The following is a 22,650-nucleotide window of genomic DNA, read 5'->3' as shown; positions in this document are numbered from 1 at the left end:
GGAAAACTCCCTCGGCAGGTAGAAAGGCCGGCACATGATAGTTAAATGTTCCAAGTGAGGCGAGCAGGATCGCGAAAGAATGGAGATGTTCCTAGGATCGCACCATTTCTTGTTTATCATGAAACACACTCCACCGCCTTTAGATTTCCCGGCCTCGGCTGTTCTGTCCATCCGAAAAACAGAGAAGTTCTCGGACGGCGTCACGGCTGTATCCGGGACCGCTGGCGTGAGCCATGTTTCGGACAGACAATAGATGTTGCAGTCTCTCATGTCCCGTTGAAAACTTATCCTGGCTCTAAGATCGTCCATCTTATTCTCCAAGGATTGGACATTTGCGAGCAAAATGCTCGGGAGAGGAGGACTGAATGCTCTTTTTCTCAGTCTGTTGCGGATCCCAGCGCGTTTCCCGCGGTGTTTTTTGAATCTTCGCCGTCGACTCGAGTGGCCATTGTTCAACTCGGCGTCCCGGCGAATCTCAGATGGAAGATTGGAGAAAGTGTCCTGAAACAGGTCAGTGTAGCGGTAACCAAATTCCAGAAGTGTTTTGCTGTCGTAACAGATCAAAGCAGATGATCCGTTGGAAAAAATAGAGAGTAAAAGAGAGTAGAATAATAAATAAAAGCAAAGTCTTAGCGGAGGCAGGAACTCTCCACCAACCTGAAGTGGGCAAACCACCCATTTCCGACTGAGGACCATGGCCTCGGATTTGGAGGTGCTGATCCTCATTCCAAGTTTTTTTCTACTTTAATGTTTGGGTAATAAACTCTAAAGTGTCTTCTTTTTAAAGATGTCTAAATTGTGCATGTAGTGCAAATTGTTTAGCAACTGCAATTGTTTTAGTTGGGAGATGTCATTTCTGGGGATGTGCCTCAAGCAGGCGGAGGGAGAAATGGAACAGACATAGTCTTGGAAAAAAGCTTGCAGGAACCACATTTTTCATTATATCTTCCTCAAACTTGAAATATAAACTGATAAGTCGTGTGGCTTTCAATCCATAACTGAACTGGATTCCTCCAGGTCTATTTTCATATATTTTTACATGAAATAATACAACATTCTGTGTAGTGCAAATAATTTTTGAGGCATTTCAACTATTATAATTTTTTATCTGTTTGAGAATTATCAACTCTGATTGCTTTTTAGTAGAGTCCCAAGTGTCTTCTTTCCAAAGATACCTTAATTGTGCCTGTAGCACACTGTTCTCAGGAGCTATAATTGTTTTAATTCAGGTAGGTCGTTTTCAGCTGTGAGCCCCAAAGTGGGGTTGCAGTTTAACAGGTTAAATAACGACTTACATAGTGATGACGATTTCAAAACAAAGCATCATGAAGCTTCGAAGCGTTATGAATCAGTTAGTCGATTCAGCGGTTTGAATCGCCAAATTTCAGCAGTTTGGCGGTTTGACACGCGATCCGAATCATCATTCGGCTCAGTGATTCATAACGCTTCGAAGCTTCATGATGCTTTGTTTTGAAATCGTCATCACTATGTAAGTCGTTATTTAGGTTTTTTTTGCGCACAAAAACTATTGTCGCCGATTCATAAAGTTATTTTAGAACCACTGTAATGAGATGGACTTTGTAACGACGTCTTTAGTACCTTTTAAGGGTCTTGAGAGTGTAGAGTACCATTGAGCCAATGGAGGACTTTCAGAAGCATCAGATTTCAACTAAAATATCTTAATTTCTGTTCCGAAAATGAACGGAGGTCTGACGGGTGTCGAACGACATGAGGGTAAGTAATTAATGACAGAATTTTCATTTTTGGGTGAACTAACCCTTTAATAACTTTTGCTTTATTTTGGCGATTACTTTTATTCAGTTGGAGTACTGCATGTTAGTGTGTGATATTATAGTTAGCTAATGTTAACTCAGCAAAATGTTAGCTAGAAAACACATTAGTTATTATTTTTTAAATATGAATGTTTCTACAGAGAAATTGGCTGAATTATTTTGTAAGTAACTGTGACATAGCAATTCATGTTGATTAACATTAGTAATGTTGATAAACTTCATAAACAGAGATGATATGGTTTTACTGGACAACAGGCCTTGCAACCGGAGTAAAATTGGTGGTGAATACATTTTCATATCACAATGTTTTGGCTGCTTCTGTCTCTTGCTGACATGCATTATCATTGGCATCTTGCAGTAAGTGTGCATTACAGGGCACGCATGAGAAATATTGCACAGAAACATTACATTACATTACAACAGAAATTAATGTTCCTTAGTGAAAGTCTAAATTGGTCTTCATTTATGACAGTTTACAATCCGTGTCTTTTATTCAGTCAGATGGATGCTGTACTTCTACTTCCGAGCTGCTGAGAGATGTTCGTCGTGTTGGTTCATCTGGTTGATCCAGTTCCTCCAAACTTCTGTTCTTACAGTCGCTGTAAATGACGGCAGATATGACGGCAACACACAGGACTGACAGCAGAGCTAACGCTGAAAGCTAACAACAATAAAAAAAGAAGTTAAAATAATTATAAAGTGATAAAAAGAAATTACAGGACTGATATTCATCAAACATGCCTTTTCCATTTTCTTTTTTTTTTACTTAAAGTTTTAAACCATGTACAAATTGCATTCAGTCTGTTTTACAGATAATTTAATCTTAAGCTATTGGCAAGTATTGGAAATATTCATTTAAAATGTTAAAAATTGCCTAGAGTGGTGCAGGTATAATGTCAGAACCCGGAAATCTAATTCGCCGCTGGATCCTTTGAGATTTTCCGACGGGGTTTTAGAAAGGGTTTTTTCCATTTTCCATGTTTGGCACTTGATGGCATATTTTAAAGGGGTGGTTGCATGCGATTTCACTTTTTTAACTTTAGTTAGTGTGAAATGTTGCTGCTTGAGCATAAACAGTATCTGCAAAGTTACAGCGCTGAAAGTTCAATGCAAACGGAGATATGGTCTTTTAAAGTTATGGCAGTTTATTGCCTACAAAAACGGCCGGTTTGGACTACAACAAGCTTCTTCCCGGGTTGGTGACATCATAAACCCTTGCTATTAACATAAACACTGCCCCCACGAACAAGCAACAAAGTGGGCGAGGCCACGTCGCAGTCATTACGAAAGAGAGAGCTGTTGCAGAACTACAAACTACATTTGGCCATCTAACCAATCTAAGACCATTGCGTTTTTCGGAGGGATGAGCTTCACAGAAGCAGGAAGCATACGAGCCGTTCAAAGGACAGTGGAGACAGCGGTGTGGAAAAAAGGTAAAATATAAGAAAAATACGGCGTTTAAAAAAAAAGAAGTATTTCTTAAGACAGCTGTATGTTATACAGCGCCCCATAAACCACCCCTTTAATGTGTTTCAGGGAGGGAATTACAGAGTAAAGCATGCCATTTCCTGTTGCCCACAGATGGCGCTATGACTAACTGGCATGTAGTTGTCTTCAGCTCGGGACTAATAAAACATGTGAAGTTTGGGGCAGATCGGACATTGTGTGCCTGAGTTACAACAACTGTAACTTTTTTTAGTTTATTCTTAGCTAAAAACACTTAGTTCTTTCAAAAATATATGTGCTCATTAATGTACATTTACTTCTTTCAAGTAATAAAGTATTCTCGTAAGTTTATAATATGCCATTGAAAATACATACGGGTGAGGGGTTCGAATGCCGGTCGCCATGTTGCCCCTCCATCTTGAAAGTACATTAGCCAAAGAGGGACATACCCGTAAATTCAAGCTTCGCCTTTGGCGTTTTAACACTCGATGGCACCGTGTCGAATGTGGACGAGGTCGAACTGGAAGCCATGTTAATCTTGGACTAAATCGGCCACCGTAGGAGTTAAAACGAAATCGGAATTGAGAGGAACAGAAACTAATATTCACTGGATGGTCATATACCTTTTCACCGCTAGATGGGGAAAAATATCACACAGTGTATCTTTAAAGTACAACGTCTGGAAATGGCAAAAAGTGCAAAAATTTTGCAGAGAAAATTCTAAATATCTCACTTCTTGTTGGGTTTTCAGATTTTGCTCTCAGGGACTTTTTTGTAGGTACTGGGATGTTACATGTGTCTAACGAATGTCATACTTATGCGTGAATAATAATACAAATAGCCCTTAATTGAAATTTTGTGGGTGGCGCTATCGAGCCATTTTGCCACGCCTAATTCTGAAACCCATGCAAAGCTTCATGAGTTTTTGAGCGTGTTTAGGCCCTCAAAAATACAATTCATTTCAGAGAAGAAGAATAATAGACTGAGCAATTCCAATAGGGTCTTCACACTATCGGTGCTCAGGCCCTAATTCAATTACAAAAGTTACATGAACATTCTTTTGCATGTGCTGGTATATTTCTTTCAGAAGCTGCAAATGTATTTAATAACTTTTATTTTATTTAGGCTGTTTCTAATTAAAACTAAAGCAAACAGTCAAGAGATGTCATGCATTACAGTGATTTTAAGTGGGGGTTAGTTGATAGGCTGTGTAAAAATAAATTCTCTGTAAAGAAGAGCCTTGAGAATTTTTAATATTATATTCACCAAATAACATTAGTCAATGATATTTCATGATTAATACAACATTTTGTGTTTCAATTGTGTGTCGACATTAATATAAGGCTTTGTTTAATAAAACCTGTACAGTACACTCACCCTTGAATAGAAAATGATTTTTTCGGTCCGATCTCGCAGGTCTGTTGCATTCTCGCTGGCGGCCTTCGGTCCGGTGGGTTTGCACCATTTTATCTGGAGTTCTTCATCCAGGACGTAATCTCCTTCCCAGTGTGTCAAGCCACAAGCGAAATATTCACCCTCAAACAACAACAGAAACATCCACAACAAAGGTGGAATCAGACAAAATAAAAAAAGCTCTACGAAATTCTGCGATTTACGTCTGCAAGGCCTTCGCATGAACATCATCACAGTCAGAGCCAGAAGAGAAGGTCCAAGGAAGAGGAAGCTGATCAGTACCACGTTAAGGTCTGGGGTACATGGGCAGGAAAATCCCTTATCCATTAACAATTCCAATCCAATTAATATCACAGTAAATGGAAAAGTGCCAAATCCAGATGTTTTTCTTAGCTTTTTTCCCATATTGTTAGCAAATTGCTCTGGTAACGACATCTTCCAATGTAAATCCGGATACTTTTATGAGGGTTTTGCTTCACATGAAATGTAAATTCTCCCCAAATGTAAATTATAGTGGAGCAAACCAGTTCAACAAGGAAGACAACCACCAATATGTTTACCTGCAACATTAATAAGCCATTGTTCTGTATGCAAATAGCCTGAGTTATAGACTGGGTAAACCCACCTGCTCTGCTGGCGATTAGATTTCGCCCTGCAGCTCAGGCTGGAAACCTGTACATACAGGTGCTGGTCATATAATTAGAATATCATCAAAAAGTTGATTTATTTCACTAATTCCATTCAAGAAGCAAAACTTGTATATTATATTCATTCATTACACACAGACTGGTGTATTTCAAATGTTTATTTCTTAAATATTAATTTTGATGATTATAACTGACAACTAAGGAAAATCCCAAATTCAGTATCTCAGAAAATTAGAATATTGTGAAAAGGTTCAATATTGAAGACACCTGGTGCCACACCCTAATCAGCTAATGAACTCAAAACACCTGCAAAGGCCTTTAAATGGTCTCTAGTTCTAGTCTAGTTCTGTAGGCTACACAATCATGGGGAAGACTGCTGACTTGATAATTGTCCAAAAGATGAATATTGACACCTTGCACAAGGAGGGCAAGACACAAAAGGTCATTGCAAAAGAGGCTGGCTGTTCACAGAGCTCTGTGTCCAAGCACATTAATAGAGAGGCGAAGGGAAGGAAAAGATGTGGTAGAAAAAAGTGTACAAGCAATAGGGATAACTGCACCCTGGAAAGGATTGTGAAACAAAACCCATTCAAAAATGTTGGGGAGATTCACAAAGAGTGGACTGCAGCTGGAGTCAGTGCTTCAAGAACCACTACGCACAGACGTATGCAAGACGTGGGTTTCAGCTGTCGCATTCCTTGTGTCAAGCCACTCTTGAACAACAGACAGCGTCAAAGGCGTCTCGCCTGGGCTAAAGACAAAAAGGACTGGACTGCTGAGTGGTCCAAAGTTATGTTCTCGGATGAAAGTAAACCTAGCATTTCCTTTGGAAATCAGGGTCCCAGAGTCTGGAGGAAGAGAGGAGAGGCACACAATCCACGTTGCTTGAGGTCCAGTGTAAAGTTTCCATAGTCAGTGATGGTTTGGGGTGCCATGTCATCTGCTGGTGTTGGTCCACTGTGTTTTCTGAGGTCCAAGGTCAACGCAGCCGTATACCAGGAAGTTTTAGAGCACTTCATGCTTCCTGCTGCTGACCAACTTTATGGAGATGCAGATTTAATTTTCCAACAGGACTTGGCACCTGCACACAGTGCCAAAGCAACCAGTACCTGGTTTAAGGACCATGGTATCCCTGTTCTTAATTGGCCAGCAAACTCGCCTGACCTTAACCCCATAGAAAATCTATGGGGTATTGTGAAGAGGAAGATGCGATATGCCAGACCCAACAATGCAGAAGAGCTGAAGGTCACTATCAGAGCAACCTGGGCTCTCATAACACCTGAGCAGTGCCACAGACTGATCTCCTCATGCCACGCCGCATTGCTGCAGTAATTCAGGCAAAAGGAGCCCCAACTAAGTATTGAGTGCTGGACATGCTCATACTTTTCAGTTGGCCAAGATTTCTAAAAATCCTTTCTTTGTATTGGTCTTAAGTAATATTCTAATTTTCTGAGATACTAAATTTGGGATTTTCCTTAGTTGTCAGTTATAATCATCAAAATTAAAAGAAAAACATTTGAAATATATCAGTCTGTGTGTAATGAATGAATATAATATACAAGTTTCACTTTTTGAATGGAATTAGTGAAATAAATAAACTTTTTGATGATATTCTAATTATATGACCAGTACCTGTATTTCCATTCTGCTTCTGTTAGAAATTTGCGGGGACCAATCACAAATTGGCTTATCCACCTGGCGCACTATTGGCGGGTTTAACACAATGACGGATAGAGAGTCAATGAATTGTTAATCTGATTGGTCGAAGGACTATCCAATTGCATACAGAGTCATTTGAACTATGCCCATTGATTACACCTCTTGTGGTCTGATTGGTCGAAGGACTATCCAATTGCGTACAGAGTCATTTGAACTATGCCCATTGATCACGCCTCTTGTGGTCTGATTGGTTGAAGGACTATCCAATTGCGTACAGAGTCATTTGAATATGCCTGTTGATCACGCCTCTTGTGGTCTGATTGGTTGAAGGACTATCCAATTGCATACAGTCATTTGAATATGCCTGTTGATCACGCCTCTTGTGGTCTGATTGGTTGAAGGACTATCCAATTGCGTACAGAGTCATTTGAATATGCCTGTTGATCACGCCTCTTGTGGTCTGATTGGTCGAAGGACTATCCAATTGCGTACAGAGTCATTTGAACTATGACCGTTGATCACACCTCTTATGGTCTGATTGGTCGAAGGACTATCCAATTGCATACAGTCATTTGAATATGCCTGTTGATCACGCCTCTTGTGGTCTGATTGGTCGAAGGACTATCCAATTGCGTACAGAGTCATTTGAACTATGACCGTTGATCACGCCTCTTATGGTCTGATTGGTCGAAGGACTATCCAATTGCATACAGTCATTTGAATATGCCTGTTGATCACGCCTCTTGTGGTCTGATTGATCAAAGGACTATCCAATTGCGTACAGAGTCATTTGAATATGCCTGTTGATCACGCCTCTTGTGGTCTGATTGGTCGAAGGACTATCCAATTGCATACAGTCATTTGAATATGCCTGTTGATCACGCCTCTTGTGGTCTGATTGATCGAAGGACTATCCAATTGCGTAGAGAGTCATTTGAATATGCCTGTTGATCACGCCTCTTGTGGTCTGATGTGTCGAAGGACTATCCAATTGCGTACGGAGTCATTTGAACTATGACCGTTGATCACGCCTCTTATGGTCTGATTGGTCGAAGGACTATCCAATTGCATACAGTCATTTGAATATGCCTGTTGATCACGCCTCTTGTGGTCTGATTGATCGAAGGACTATCCAATTGCGTACAGTCATTTGAATATGCCTGTTGATCACGCCTCTTGTGGTCTGATTGGTCGAAGGACTATCCAGTTCACCCTTCGCTGGGAGTTTGATTGACAGGCGATCCGACCAATTATAATCCGCCATCCGCCGAATCTGCCTTTTTTGTCCGACAAAGCAGTCGAGAGTTCGTAGATTAACGCCGGTGGACTTAAACTTGAAAAACGGTGTGTACTGACGTCTTGAAACAACATTTATTTTAGTGTTCATTCATGTTTATTTGATACTATATAGAAGGAAGAGATGATCGGTTCACAAGCAGCTTTAACTGAGGCGCTACAGCGCCTTAAAGAGCCACACATTAAAGAGCCACAAAACTGTATTTATTGTTTACATTTCTTTAATAAATGACACAATTTTAGAGTTGAGACTTTGTTTCATATTAAAAGTAACCTGCTCTGTCCTGTCTGGCGGTGCGTTGTCAGTGTCCTCTTTGCTCTGCGATGTGTTTTTCACTGCGTCAGATTGTGTGTGAGTGTGTGGTGTGAGAGCGCGGCTTGTCGGACATAGCAACAGTAACTAAAGGGGGCAGGTCTTTACGAAAGGTCAATTGCGTACAGAGTCATTTGAATATGCCTGTTGATCACGCCTCTTGTGGTCTGATTGGCTGAAGGACTATCCAATTGCGTACAGAGTCATTTGAACTATGCCCGTTGATTACGCTTCTTGTGGAGTAGAAAATACAGAGCAGACTCCCCAGACTAATGTTCAATCTTAAAAGATTGAGCTTGGTCTGGTGATAGCCAGACAACCTGAGTTACACAACAGTGTAAATTTCAATCACAACTAATACGCATTTAAAATGGCAAGAAAAACCATTTTATTTCATAGTTCTTGGTCCAAAATCACATTATGTGTATCTATATGTATTCCAATGACTAAATTCTTTCATCTCCCTTTATACAATAGCAACCCGTACGATTGCGCAGTGCAATATCAAGCTATTTAATATCATAATAAAAACACGTCAGTTGCAGCTCAAAGTGAAGACGGACCAATATACTGCGTACATCGTTTTGTATAAAAGTTCTACATTTAATACATTTCCAGAAAATACAAGCAAACCGGACGTACAAATCAACTATAAAATTATAAAACTTTTTCTCCTCCTATAGTTGTGTACCTTTGCACAGAGAATGTGTTTTTTCATCAAACATGGCATTACAAGAGTCCCACACATGTCGTTTCACAACCGGTGAGTGAAGGTGAGTGACATAAAATCCTTTTTTAGTCCTTAGATATGTTTTGCAATATGCAAATGAAATACTATATGTTTTCAAGTTGTAGTACAGTTGCAAAAAAACCCACCGTGGGTTGGTTTCACTTTCGGTTTTAACTGCATATTTGAAGCATCTGGTCAACTTAAAAGAGTAACATCAATGAGAAATATCAAAAATAAAAATCTGTGATGAGCATACGATGCATTTATTAAATAGGTGTCTCTTTTTTCTAATACTGCTAAATGTAAGAGGCAACTTGGGAATATCTAGGCATTGGTGATCGTACCACCAACAGGAAAACATATACATAGTGTGTACGTAAATAAACCTACTGTATATAAAATTGTCTTTAAATGTATATAAAGCCTTTTGAGATTGAGCAGCTGTTTCGTTTGATTTTTTTTTTGTATTTGTGTAGTGCATTTACAAAGTCACGAAGCAAAGAAAAACACTGCATTTGTCATTTATAAAAAGACATTTTGGTTGCAACTGAAAGAAAAATTGTAAAAAGGAAATTGGCACATATATGTGGGACGCAAAGTGAGATGATTTAACCTGACTGGACATAAAAAGTTCATTGTTTTATACATTTTATACAGATCTTTATAAAAAAAACAAAGCAGGAAAAGCTAGGCTATGCCGCCGTTTCTCGAATCGTCGTTTCCAGTCTCTTTGGGAGTAAATCGCGCCTCATGTCGAGGTTGATGACTGGCTTTCGACAGTGCTGTCCGTCATGGTACATCTTTGAGTAGATTGGGTTTGAATAGTTCATGGCCTGTAAATATACAATGATGTTTTAGTTTGGTTTATATTTACTTAATGAACTAAGGGTGTGTTCACACTTGTAGTTTGGTTTGCTTAGTTCCTTTGGTCCGGACAAAAAAAAAAAAAACATTTAGTCCTGGTCCGATTAGCGTTCAGATTAGTATTTTTACCAAGCCTAGAAATCTTGGCGCACACTAATAGCAGCAAATCTAATTTGCAGCCAGGTTCGTCTGGCAACTCTCCGTTGACTTGCGAGCTGGAAAAACCAAACTCTGGTCAGGCCAATCACGTTGTGTATAGAGTCGGTGGGCGGGCTTAACATAATGATGGCAGAGTTGATGCGGTTCCGTGTGCTACTTGAAAACAAAGAAGCTGGCGAACAGCGGTCTTTTGAATCGGCTTTGGCCGCGACTCTGGGAGATTTGGAGTTCAGCTTTTCTTTGAGAAAAGAATAAAGAATGGGACTGAAGTCATTCTAAGGAGAAAGGATGATGTGTTCAGAGTTTTGCCGACCGGATACAGCGAAAGTTTAATCTATCAACTAGCTCCACTTCACCTTCTTCTTTGCTCTGATTGGTTGTAGCGCTATCCTATTGCGTGCAGAGGGAATTTGAAAGACAACTGTTTATCCCGCCCCTCGGATTGAGCCCTGTCAATGGTGTGTTCCCAGACCCAACATCTTGATGTGGGTCTTGCTTGTCAGGCTAATGTTTATCACCAAGCCTAAAGATACTGAATCTAAAACCAAAGGGATACGTTCACAACCTCATCGGTAGGCTTTTATGATGTATTGCATATTTTAAGACGTAACTTACCGAACATCCAACACAGTGCTGTGTGCTGGGATAAATGTTGTACGTGTGTAGCCTATGTAACGGAGGCCAGCTAGTAGTTGCTGTGCGAGTAAACCTCACTCCTCTGATCTCAAGAGACGCTCTAGTGACTGTCGCTGGAGGTTGCAGTCTTTAGCCTCCTTGTTAGAGCTTCCGACTCTCATACCGGCGGACCGGGGTTTGAGTCCCGCTTGGAGCGGGCGGTTCGAACAGGAGGGGTTACATTGGTGCCGTGACCCGGATGGGAGTGAGGTTTAGGGGGGTGAGTGTAACAGAGACCAGCTAGTAGTTGCTGTGTGAGTAAACCTCACTCCTCTGATCTCAAGAGACGCTCTAGTCAAGTCAAATCAAGTCAACTTTATTTATATAGCGCTTTTAACAATGCAGATTGTTTCAAAGCAGCTTCACAGTGTTAAACAGGAAAATAATGCAACAGAATTTTATTTAGCCGTATAGCCGTTCAGGAGAAAACGGTGATGTCATCAGTTCATTTCAATTATCATACAGTGACAATGTGGGCATTAGAAAAGTAATTAGATCAGTAATTTTGTTTGTATGGTTAATTTAGTTTAATAATTAGATTTATTTGGATATTTAGTTGAAAAATGTAGTGTCCCCAACTGAGCAAGCCAAGCCAGATGCGACAGCGGCAAGGAAACCAAAACCCCATCAGGAGGTTTTTACAATTATTAAAGTACAATATTTGAAAAATCGGAAGCAACACGCCGGAGACGGGTTTTATTCAGGATGACATATCGATTTAACAATTATTAAATAGGAATATTCGGACAATTGGAGTCATCACACCGGAGACGGGTTTATTGAGGATGCCGTGTCGATGAGGCAATTTCAGGGGGAGTCTAATTGACACGGTCTCTGCAGACATGTCAGGGTCATGCGTTGGTCTTGTCTGGGCGCAGGTCCACCATCTGAACTGGATCTGGCCCGGATCCGGCTAGTGACTGACGCTAGAGGTTGCAGCCTTTCGCCTCCTTGTTAGAGCATTCGACTCTCATGCCGGCGGACTGGGGTTCGAGTCCCGCTTGGAGCGGGGCGGTTCGAACAGGAGGGGTTACACTTACATATGATGGTATTTTGACCATCTGAGATCTCGTGAAGAGCTTCTAAAATGTGTAAAGGAGTCAAAACAGCAGCAGGAATCCCTCCATCACACACACAACTGAAGACCTGCTGCGAGACGCGGTTCTGACGCCTGTACTGAACTGTGATGGGCAACATCACGACTATAACAAGAATTTTTTTTGCCCTTTTCAGGGTCTCATCTTCCTGTTTTTTGGTTTGTTTTATGTCTTTGGTCTGTGTTGTGTTTATATTTCATTCAAACCATACCAGAGTTCATTTGGAATCCATTTGGACCCCCTCTTTTCAGGGGTCCCAGTCCGCTTGTTTGGTGCGCACCAGGGTTCGGATGGCAGCAGTCACACTTATTCAAACAGAGAAATTGCACCAGAGTTTGTTTTAATCCAACTAAACCTGCCAAGTGTGAACACACCCTAAAATTCTTCATTTAATGTAGTTTTGGATAATGGAAATCCACCTGTCCTGGAATGAGCTCCTTTGGAACGTTCTGGATAGGTAAAGTGTGTGCAGTCAAAGGGCGGGCGGGGGGCAAATTCCGTTGGTCGCTTGACTTCACACACCAGCCCTGAAAAACAACACCCAATTTAGATGGAACGCACCAAAACACTGTACATATTAACAAACTTAGAGATTAAAATAATAAATTAGACTAAGTCATTTGGGAAATGCAACCCAGATTACATATAAAACACAAGCTTTTAAAGCTAAAATTGCTTCTCTGGTTGGGATACTTTTCTGCTTTTGCGCACTCAATTGGTTTGAGGCAAAGAATTCAAGACTAAATGTCCTCATGCGATTTTGGATAAATTAAAGAGAACAAAGAAAATATTCAGTTTTTTAGTAAACCAAGCAAAACCGAAGAAGTTTAGAATTTAGATTGGGCACAGAGACATAAACATATAGACCTTTTTACACCACCTTGAATGTTTCAGTACATTTTTGGACAGTTAATCTGAAATTTCAACACAATCGTAATTCATAACCATTTTATGTTTTGGCTAATTTGGCAAGTTTGACAAGGACCAAATTGTGATGGCTCTTGTGGGGTGTTCCTGGTCTGCAGTGGTCAGTGTCTATCAAAAGTGCTCCAAGGAAGGAACAGTGGTGAACCGGCGACAGGGTCATGGGCGGCCAAGGCTCATTGATGCACGTGGGGAGCGAAGGCTGGCCCTTTTGGTCCGATCAAACAGACGAGCAACTGTAGCTCAAATTGCTCAAGAAGTTAATGCTGGTTCTGATAGAAAGGCGTCAGAATACACAGTGTATCGCAGTTAGTTGTGTATGGGGCGGCATAGCCGCTGACCAGTCAGGGTGCCCATGCTGACCCCTGTCCACCGCCCAAAGCACCAACAGTGGCACGTGAGCATCAGAACTGGACCACGGAGCAATGGAAGAAGGTGGCCTAGTCTGATGAATCACGTTTTCTTTTACATTGTGGATGGCCGGGTGCGTGTGCTTACCTGGGGAACACATGGCACCAGGATGCACTATGGGAAGAAGGCAACCCGGTGGAGGCAGTGATGCTTTGGACAATGTTCTGCTGGGGAACTTTGGGTCCTGCCATCCATGTGGATGTTAGTTTGACACGTACCACCTCTACCTAAGCATTGTTGCAGACCATGTACACCCTGCCACAAAGCAAAAATGGTTCAGGAATGGTTTGAGAAGCACACCAATGAGTTTGAGGTGTTGACTTGGGCTCCAAATTCCCCATATCTCAATCCAATCGAGCGTCTGTGGGATGATCCATGGAGGCTCCACCTCACAACTTACAGGACTTAAAGGATCTGCTGCAAACATCTTGGTGCCAGATACCACAGCACACCTTCAGGGGTCTAGTCGAGTCAATGCCTCGACGGGTCAGGGCTGTTTTGGCAGCAAAAGGGTGACCAACACAATATTATGATATTAGGTCATAATGTTATGCCATATATGGTCACATTTGGTCACGTTGGTCTTGGTGTTAGCTTGTCTTTTGTTTGTAATGGGCCTCATCCATGAAACATGAGCTGAACAAATTCATGGAAAAAATGTTTGTAGAACTATTCTTATGTAAACTAAATATGAACTAATCTAAGAATCGTTATACGAATAATTTACACAGAAATTCATGAAAAATCACTGTCATCCCACAGATTTTGACACTTGTCAGCAAGCAATTGTATTGGCTAAACCCCCCAAAAAACAGACTATTTGCAACAACATAAAAAAAAAAATTCATTCAAACCATGTTGTTTACAGTCCAACCACGTACGTTAGTTAAAGGGATAGTTCACCCAAAAACAAAAAATGTATGTTTTTCTGCTTACCCCTAAGGCATCCAAGATGTAGGTGTCTTCGTTTCTTCAGTAGCACACAAATGAAAATGTTTAACTCCAACCGTTGCTGTGTGTCACTCATATAATGCTTGTCAATGGGGTCGAATTCTATTAGAGTAAAAAAAACATGGACAGACAACTTCAAATTAAACCCCGCGGCTCGTGACGACACATTGATGTCTTAAGACACGAAACGATCGGTTTCTGAGAGAAACCGAGCGGTGTTTATGCAAATATATCACCTCATATCAGACGAACGCTTCAGCTCTCCAGACTGCCATCACTTCCCGTGTGTGAGGTCAAAATTACGGCCGGGTCATAGAAATATACATAGATACCTCATTAATGCCTGCGTGGATCATGGCGTGGATCGCTCGAATGAGGTATCTATGTATATAGTTTTGTTTCGTGTCTTAAGACATCAATGTGTCGCCACAAGCCGCGGGGTTTTATTTGAAGTTGTCTGTCCATGTTTTTTTTACTCTAATAGAATTCGACCCCATCGACAAGCATTATATGAATGACACACAGCAACGGTTGGAGTTAAAAATCTTCATTTGTGTTCTACTGAAGAAACGAAGACACCTACATCTTGGATGCCTTAGGGGTAAGCAGAAAAACATCACATTTTCGTTTTTGGGTGAACTATCCCTTTAAGTCCAGAAAGTGATGCCAAGCAATACCTTATGAGGGTCAAGGGTGAAGCTGGGGTGAAGAAAGCTTCCGACGTCGACGTGATTGTCGTGTTCAACTTCGTACATGTTATAGGACGGATTTCCGATCTCCACGTTCAAGCCACCGTTCGCCATGGGCTGCCGCTGAACCTGCTTACCTCTGTGAAGGGGTAATGTGTATTAGGTTTATTATGTCACTATCATTTATCACAGCAGCTAAACACTTAATCACAGCTGCTTTATGAGATTTGATACAGCAATATCAATTAATCATTTGTGTAATGTTCTGATTAGACATCTAATACAGCTAATAACAGATTTGTTTACCTTCGACATCTTTTGCAAATAAGGAGTCCCACTGTAACAGCGGTGATGATGCATACAAGAAGAACTAGAGGCACTATTATGGCAATACTTCCTGGAGAAAATAACAAACAGAACAAAAAAGTATTACAAACGCACATTATATTATATATATCTGTTTCAAATATATATATATACAACCCCAAATCAGAAAAAGTTGGGACAGTATGGAAAACGCAAAAAAAAAGAAAAAAAAGAAGTGATTTCTAAATTTACTTTGACTTGTATTTCATTGCAGACAATATGAAAACAAAATATTTCATGTTTTGTCTGGTCAACTTCATGTCATTTGTAAATATGCATCCTTTCCTGTCATTCAGACCTGCAACACATTTCAAAAAAAGTTGGGACAGTAAAGCATTTACCACTTTGTAATGTTGCCATTCCTTATCACAACACTTAAAAGACGTTTAGGGACTGAAGACACCACGTGATGAAGTGTTTCAGGTGTAATTTTGTCCCATTCTTCCTGCAAACAAGTCTTAAGGTGGGCAACAGTACGAGGTCTTCGCTGTCGCATTTTGCGCTTCAAAATGCGCCACACATTCTCTATTGGAGACAGGTCGGGACTGCAGGCAGGCCAGTCAAGTACCCGTACCCTCTTCCTCCGCAGCCAGGACTTTGTAATGTGTGCAGAATGTGGTTTTGCATTGTCTTGTTATATGTCATATGCATGGACGTCCCTGGAAAAGATGTCTTCTTGAAGGCAGCATATTATGCTCCAAAATCTCTATGTACTTTTCAGCATTAATGGTGCCTTCACAGAAGTGCAAGTTACCTTTGCCAAGGGCAGACACAACCCCATACCATGACAGACCCTGGCTTTTGGACTTGTTGCTGGTAACAGTCTGGATGATCCTTTTCTTCTTTGGTCCGGAGCACACGGCGTCCATTCCTCCCAAAAAATACCTCAAATACTGATTTATCTGACCACAGAACACGTTTCCACTGTGTGATGGTCCATCCCAGATGCCTCCGAGCCCAGAGAAGTCGACGGCGCTTCTGGACACTGTTAACATAGGGCTTCCTTTTGGCACAGTACAGTTTTAACTGGCATTTGTGGATGTAACTACGTATTGTGGTACTTGACAAAGGTTTGCCAAAGTAGTCCTGAGCCCATGTGGTGATATCGCTTATAGATGAATGACGATTCTTGATGCAGTGCCGCCTGAGGGATCGGAGATCACGCTTGTTCAGCTTAGGCTTGCGCCCTTGTCCTTTACGCACTGAAATTCCTCCAGATTCCTTGAATCTTTTAATTATGTTATGCACTGTTGAATGTGAAATATCCAAATCTCTTCCTATCTTTCTTTGAGGAACATTGTTTTTAAACATTTCAATAATTTTCTCACGTATTTGTTGGCAAACTGGCGATCCTCGGCCCATCTTTGCTCATAAAGAATTAGACCTTTCTTGGATGCTGCGTTTGTACCAAATCATAATTACAATCACCTGTTGACATCACCTGTTTCAAATCACATCATTATTTAACCATTTTACCTCATTACAAGCCCTAAATTGCTCCTGTCCCAACTTTTTTTGAAATGTGTTGTAGGTCTGATTGACAGCAAAGGATGCATATTTACAAATGACATGAAGTTGACCAGACAAAACATTAAATATTTTGTGTTCATATTGTCTGCAATGAAATACAAGTCAAAGTAAATTTAGAAATCACTTCTTTTTTTTCTTTTTTTTTGCGTTTTCCATACTGTCCCAACTTTTTCTGATTTGGGGTTGTATATACAGTATATATATATATCATCATGAGCACATCCATAAAAGACTGTGAGTGTGAGTTGTTCTGCGATGACGCTAATGCTCTCTTAGCTAACATGGCTAGACATGCACAGGAGTTAAAATGTCATGGTGAGATATGTCCTCAAATGTCAGATTTTCTCTGCAGAAATAAAATGAGTGTCTGGAACCGTCTGACTGACGACTAGAAGAAAGGTCATCACTACAAACTCGGACAGAAGGGCAGAGCAGGTGCATTTTCTCTCCTGACTGACTAATGTGACATTAGGCTACAAGATGGCGGACTAGGGAAGGGTTGACTAAAAATGCACCCAAAAATAATTCAATAATGAAAAGGATTGGTTAGAGACAGTTCAATCTATTTGAAAACTGAACATTTCGCACAATATTTACAATATGTGTGACTTTTTTGTACTCTTAAGCCGTTAGCTTAGCAACATATGCTAACAACAAACTCCATTGGAATCAATAGTGAGAAATGTTTATGTGTGTTGTGGACACTCACTCCCGCTGACGTTTTCTGAGCGGCTGGTCTTGGTTGCGGGTCTTTCGCACTGTGTTCCTGACCAGTTTGCAGAGCATCTGCGGAAAGAGAAGCAAAAACAAATCACAGCTGGTGAAATTTACAATGCATTGACTGCCCAAATCAACATGTGATTAGATTTATACCCAAAAAATGTACCACTTTTACCACAACAAACAGATTTTTCACCCTGGTGTTCCTTTATTATATTATATTCATTTTTACGGTATCATTCGTTATATTGATTTTGGTTTTGACAAGCATGAAAACAAGTTTTAATGATAAACGCAGGATAAATCACAGTTGGGGGTATAAATCCAGTTCGAGGGATGCATTATTCTTGCTTGAGACACATGCAATGTGTGTGTTTGACTTCCTGGATCTAAATGGCATGCGTCCACAGCAGAACTCTACCGACGTGAGAGATTATGCTCTTGTGAGAGATGGTGGCGTGAATGAAAACATTTCTGTGGACAGGGATTCTGTTTCCTGCAGGAGGGTGCACATGAACGTATATCTGAAGGTGGGGACAAAGAACATCTAATGGTGGGAACATCCTGCTAGATAAAAGTCTGCTAAATACTTGGAAAAGTCTGAGGAACTTTCCACGGATAAGGTACATTTTATTGATGTATTTATTTAAAAAAATACTCAGTGAGAGGATCATAAAACTCAGAAAATATGAGATTTTTATTTGTGGTTTTGAGACCAATTTTAATACCAGTAAATACACAAATTACAGTTATTTTGTAGTTTTCTACTAATAAACGATAAATAAATATTAAAATTCAATAGCCAAATATTGTCTGCATATAAAAATAGTTAATGGATAGTATATAATAATATAGCTAATTAATAGTATTAATGATACAATATTAAATATACAATATATTTATATAATTATATATAACATTTTACATTAATATTATAATACATGAGATATTTTACATCATTATTATACATATAGTATAGATATATAGTTCAATCCAATATATATATATATATATATATATATATATATATATATATATATATATATATATATATATATATATATATATATATATATATATATATATATATATATATATATATATATATAATATTCTTTGATTTATTTGTTTATTTAAACAAATACTCAGTGAAAGGATCATAAAATATATATGAGCTGTTTTCTTTTTTCTTTTATCTGTGGTAATTTTAATACCAGTAAATACACAAATTACAGTGATTTTGTAGTTTTCTACTATAAACAATAAATAAATATTAAAATTAAATAGCCAAACATTGTCTGCATATATAAATAGTTAATGAATATAATAATAGAGCTAATGAGTAGTATCAATGATGAAATCTTAAATACACAATATATTAATATAATTATATATAAAATTTTATATTAATATTATAATACATAAGAAATACATGAGATATTTTACATAATTATTATACATATTGTATAGATATATAGTTCAATTCAATATAATATATATGATATTATATTTATTTAAACAAATACTCAGGGAAAAAATCATAAAATATTATATATGAGCTGTTTTCTTGTTTTTTAATTTGTGGTTTTGAGACCAATTTTAATAGTAAATACATAAATTACAGTGATTTTGTTGTTTTCTACTGATAAACGATAAATAAATATTAAAATTCAATAGCCAAAATATTGTCTGCATTTATAAATATCTAAATAGTTAATGGATATACTAATATGAATAGTATTAATGATACAATATTAAATATACAATATATTAATATAATTATATAATTATATATAACATTTTATATTAATAGTATAATACATAAAAAATACTTTTTAAAATATATATATATTATTTTCAATATCATATATATAATTGCAATAGCCCAGTATGTAATATAGTAAATAAATAGTATATGAATTAATATTAATATTATAATATACTCTATACAAATATTAAATAATGACTATTATAATACCTATGACTTATTAATTAATTAATTATTAAGTATGACTAATAGCTTTAGACCAAATTTCAGTTCAACAAACTCAAAATACTGCTATTTTGTAAGATTTCAATTTTAAAGCACCGTCAATAAGGTCAAGACTTCTGACAGACTTCTATTTTTTAATCTTTGTACATTTCAATAGATTTGACTTTTTTATGCTAAGTCAAGCATATTTAATAGGTTTCACAACCAAAAGACATTCCAAAAAGTCACAGGACACCAAAGTGTACCATATTCATGAGACGTGCCATGTTTAAACAAAACGGCAGAAAAATGGAAAGAGAACAAATCAAGGACTTTATGAAAATTGCAAACAAAATAAGATGATAAATAATGGATGCTAGAAGAACAATCAAAGAGACGTCATCCTCAGCCTATGCAGGACTATAATCACTATATAATCACTACAATCAAGGCAAACACAGAAATGACACACTGCGAAACGCACACACCTACAGCATGGTGTGGAGAAATGAGTGTGTGTGTCCGGAGGAAAGCGAGTGCAATGCGTGTGACACGTGCTCTTGGAGGCTGTGCGAGTCGGTTAGCGAAGTGTGTGCGTGTGGCGGCATTCCACAAACAGGCCAGACGCATGCTGGCGGATGGGATTGTGGGAATGTTCTGGAATGTTTTGCAAATTGAATGAACCAGGAAGACCTACTTGCAGCGAGGTTTGTTATAGGCGGTGAGGAAACAAACGCCCTGGTTCTGACAGTAGTGATCGCACGGGTTAGCTCTCTCGTCACACCTCGGGCTTTTAAACTCGGACGGGCAACTGAGGAGAACGCAACGAGACGAAAGGAGACACATGAGGAGAACAGGACAGAAAGGAGGCCTGGAACACACACACACTTACACACAGTGTAAACAGCTGGAGGCCATTGTGCCCTTCTATACAAGACGTCAACACGACAGTTCATTATCATTATTGCTCAGCCTCTTCATGAACATTATTTCACGAATCCTGTAAAGAACATGACTGGGTAATATTTCACAAATTAAACTGTATTCGACATAAAGCCATTTCTAATATATATATTTATCTTTTTGCTTTGTGACATTATTTTCATGACAATTGCAATGCAAAAAATTAAAAATAAATAATCACATTCTCATTAAAATAATGTAATAAACAAATTAATCTCATTCTCATTACCTTAATGTAAAATATAATCAATAAATAAATTAATATCATTCTCATTACAAAATTGCAACAAAATAACTGGAAATGTCTGAGGAACTTTGAATAGTATTATTGATACTAAAAAAAGGTTATATACAATATATGAATATAATTATATATACAATTTCATATTAATTTTATAATACATAAAAATTACTTTATGTCTCTCTCTCTCTCTCTCTCTCTCTCTCTCTCTCTCTCTCTCTCTCTCTCTCTCTCTCTCTATATATATATATATATATATATATATATATATATATATATATATATATAATATTAAATACATAATATATTAATATAATTATATCCAGTGTGTAATTTAGTCAATATATAGTACAACCCCAAATCAGAAAAAGTTGGGACAGTATGGAAAATGCAACAAAAAAAACAAAGAAGTGATTTCTAAATTTACTTTGACTTGTATTTAATTGCAGACAATATGAACACAAAATATGATCAATAAAATAATGTTTTGTCTGGTCAACTTCATGTCATTTGTAAATATGCATCCTTTCCTGCCATTCAGACCTGCAACACATTTCAAAAAAAGTCGGGACTGGAGCAATTTAGGGCTAGTAATGAGGTAAAATGGTTAAATAATGATGTGATTTGAAACAGGTGATGTCAACAGGTGATTGTAATTATGATTTGGTACAAAAGCAGCATCCAAGAAAGGTCTAATCCTTTATGAGCAAAGATGGGCCGAGGATCGCCAGTTTGCCAACAAATACGTGAGACAATTATTGAAATGTTTAAAAACAATGTTCCTCAAAGAAAGATAGGAAGAGATTTGGATATTTCACATTCAACAGTGCATAACATAATTAAAAGATTCAAGGAATCTGGAGGAATTTCAGTGCGTAAAGGACAAGGGCACAAGCCTAAGCTGAACAACCGTGATCTCCGATCCCTCAGGCGGCACTGCATCAAGAATCGTCATTCATCTATAAGCGATATCACCACATGGGCTCAGGACTACTTTGGCAAACCTTTGTCAAGTACCACAATACGTAGTTACATCCACAAATGCCAGTTAAAACTGTACTGTGCCAAAAGGAAGCCCTATGTTAACAGTGTCCAGAAGCGCCGTCGACTTCTCTAGGCTTGGAGGCATCTGGGATGGACCAACACACAGTGGAAGCGTGTACTGTGGTCAGATGAATCTGTATTTCAGGTATTTTTTGGGAGGAATGGACGCCGTGTGCTCCGGACCAAAGAAGAAAAGGATCATCCAGACTGTTACCAGCAACAAGTCCAAAAGCCAGGGTCTGTCATGGTATGGGGTTGTGTCTGCCCTTGGCAAAGGTAACTTGCACTTCTGTGAAGGCACCATTAATGCTGAAAAGTACATAGAGATTTTGGAGCATAATATGCTGCCTTCAAGAAGACATCTTTTCCAGGGACATCCATGCATATTTCAACAAGACAATGCAAAACCAAATTCTGCACACATTACAAAGTCCTGGCTGCGGAGGAAGAGGGTACGTGTACTTGACTGGCCTGCCTGCAGTCCCGACCTGTCTCCAATAGAGAATGTGTGGGGCATTTTGAAGCGCAAAATGCGACAGCGAAGACCCCGTACTGTTGCCCACCTTAAGACTTGTTTGCAGGAAGAATGGGACAAAATTACACCTGAAACACTTCATCACGTGGTGTCTTCAGTCCCTAAACGTCTTTTAAGTGTTGTGATAAGGAATGGCAACATTACAAAGTGGTAAATGCTTTACTGTCCCAACTTTTTTTGAAATGTGTTGCAGGTCTGAATGACAGGAAAGG

General features: G+C 38.8%; 1 protein-coding gene across 1 annotated transcript in view; it reads right to left on the bottom strand.

Annotated features, from left to right (window-relative positions):
• Positions 1-8,473: 8,473 nt before the first annotated feature.
• The window catches only part of lrp1ba (low density lipoprotein receptor-related protein 1Ba), a gene marked incomplete at its 5' end in the record, with an annotated part of 414,271 nt that continues 400,094 nt past the window's right edge, over positions 8,474-22,650 (bottom strand). The window contains 6 exons of the mRNA XM_079807766.1: positions 8,474-10,130; positions 12,512-12,619; positions 15,056-15,206; positions 15,374-15,464; positions 17,673-17,749; positions 20,353-20,466. Coding sequence (XP_079663892.1) covers positions 9,990-10,130; positions 12,512-12,619; positions 15,056-15,206; positions 15,374-15,464; positions 17,673-17,749; positions 20,353-20,466 — 682 coding nt within the window. The 3' untranslated portion in view covers positions 8,474-9,989. The remainder of the gene's footprint in view (positions 10,131-12,511; positions 12,620-15,055; positions 15,207-15,373; positions 15,465-17,672; positions 17,750-20,352; positions 20,467-22,650) is intronic.

This window comes from Gobio gobio (genome assembly GCF_949357685.1).
Source record: "Gobio gobio genome assembly, chromosome: 24".
In the NCBI taxonomy this organism is placed as follows: domain Eukaryota; kingdom Metazoa; phylum Chordata; class Actinopteri; order Cypriniformes; family Gobionidae; genus Gobio; species Gobio gobio.
Note: the sequence above shows the minus strand (reverse complement) of the source record. Positions and strands in the feature narration are given on the sequence as shown.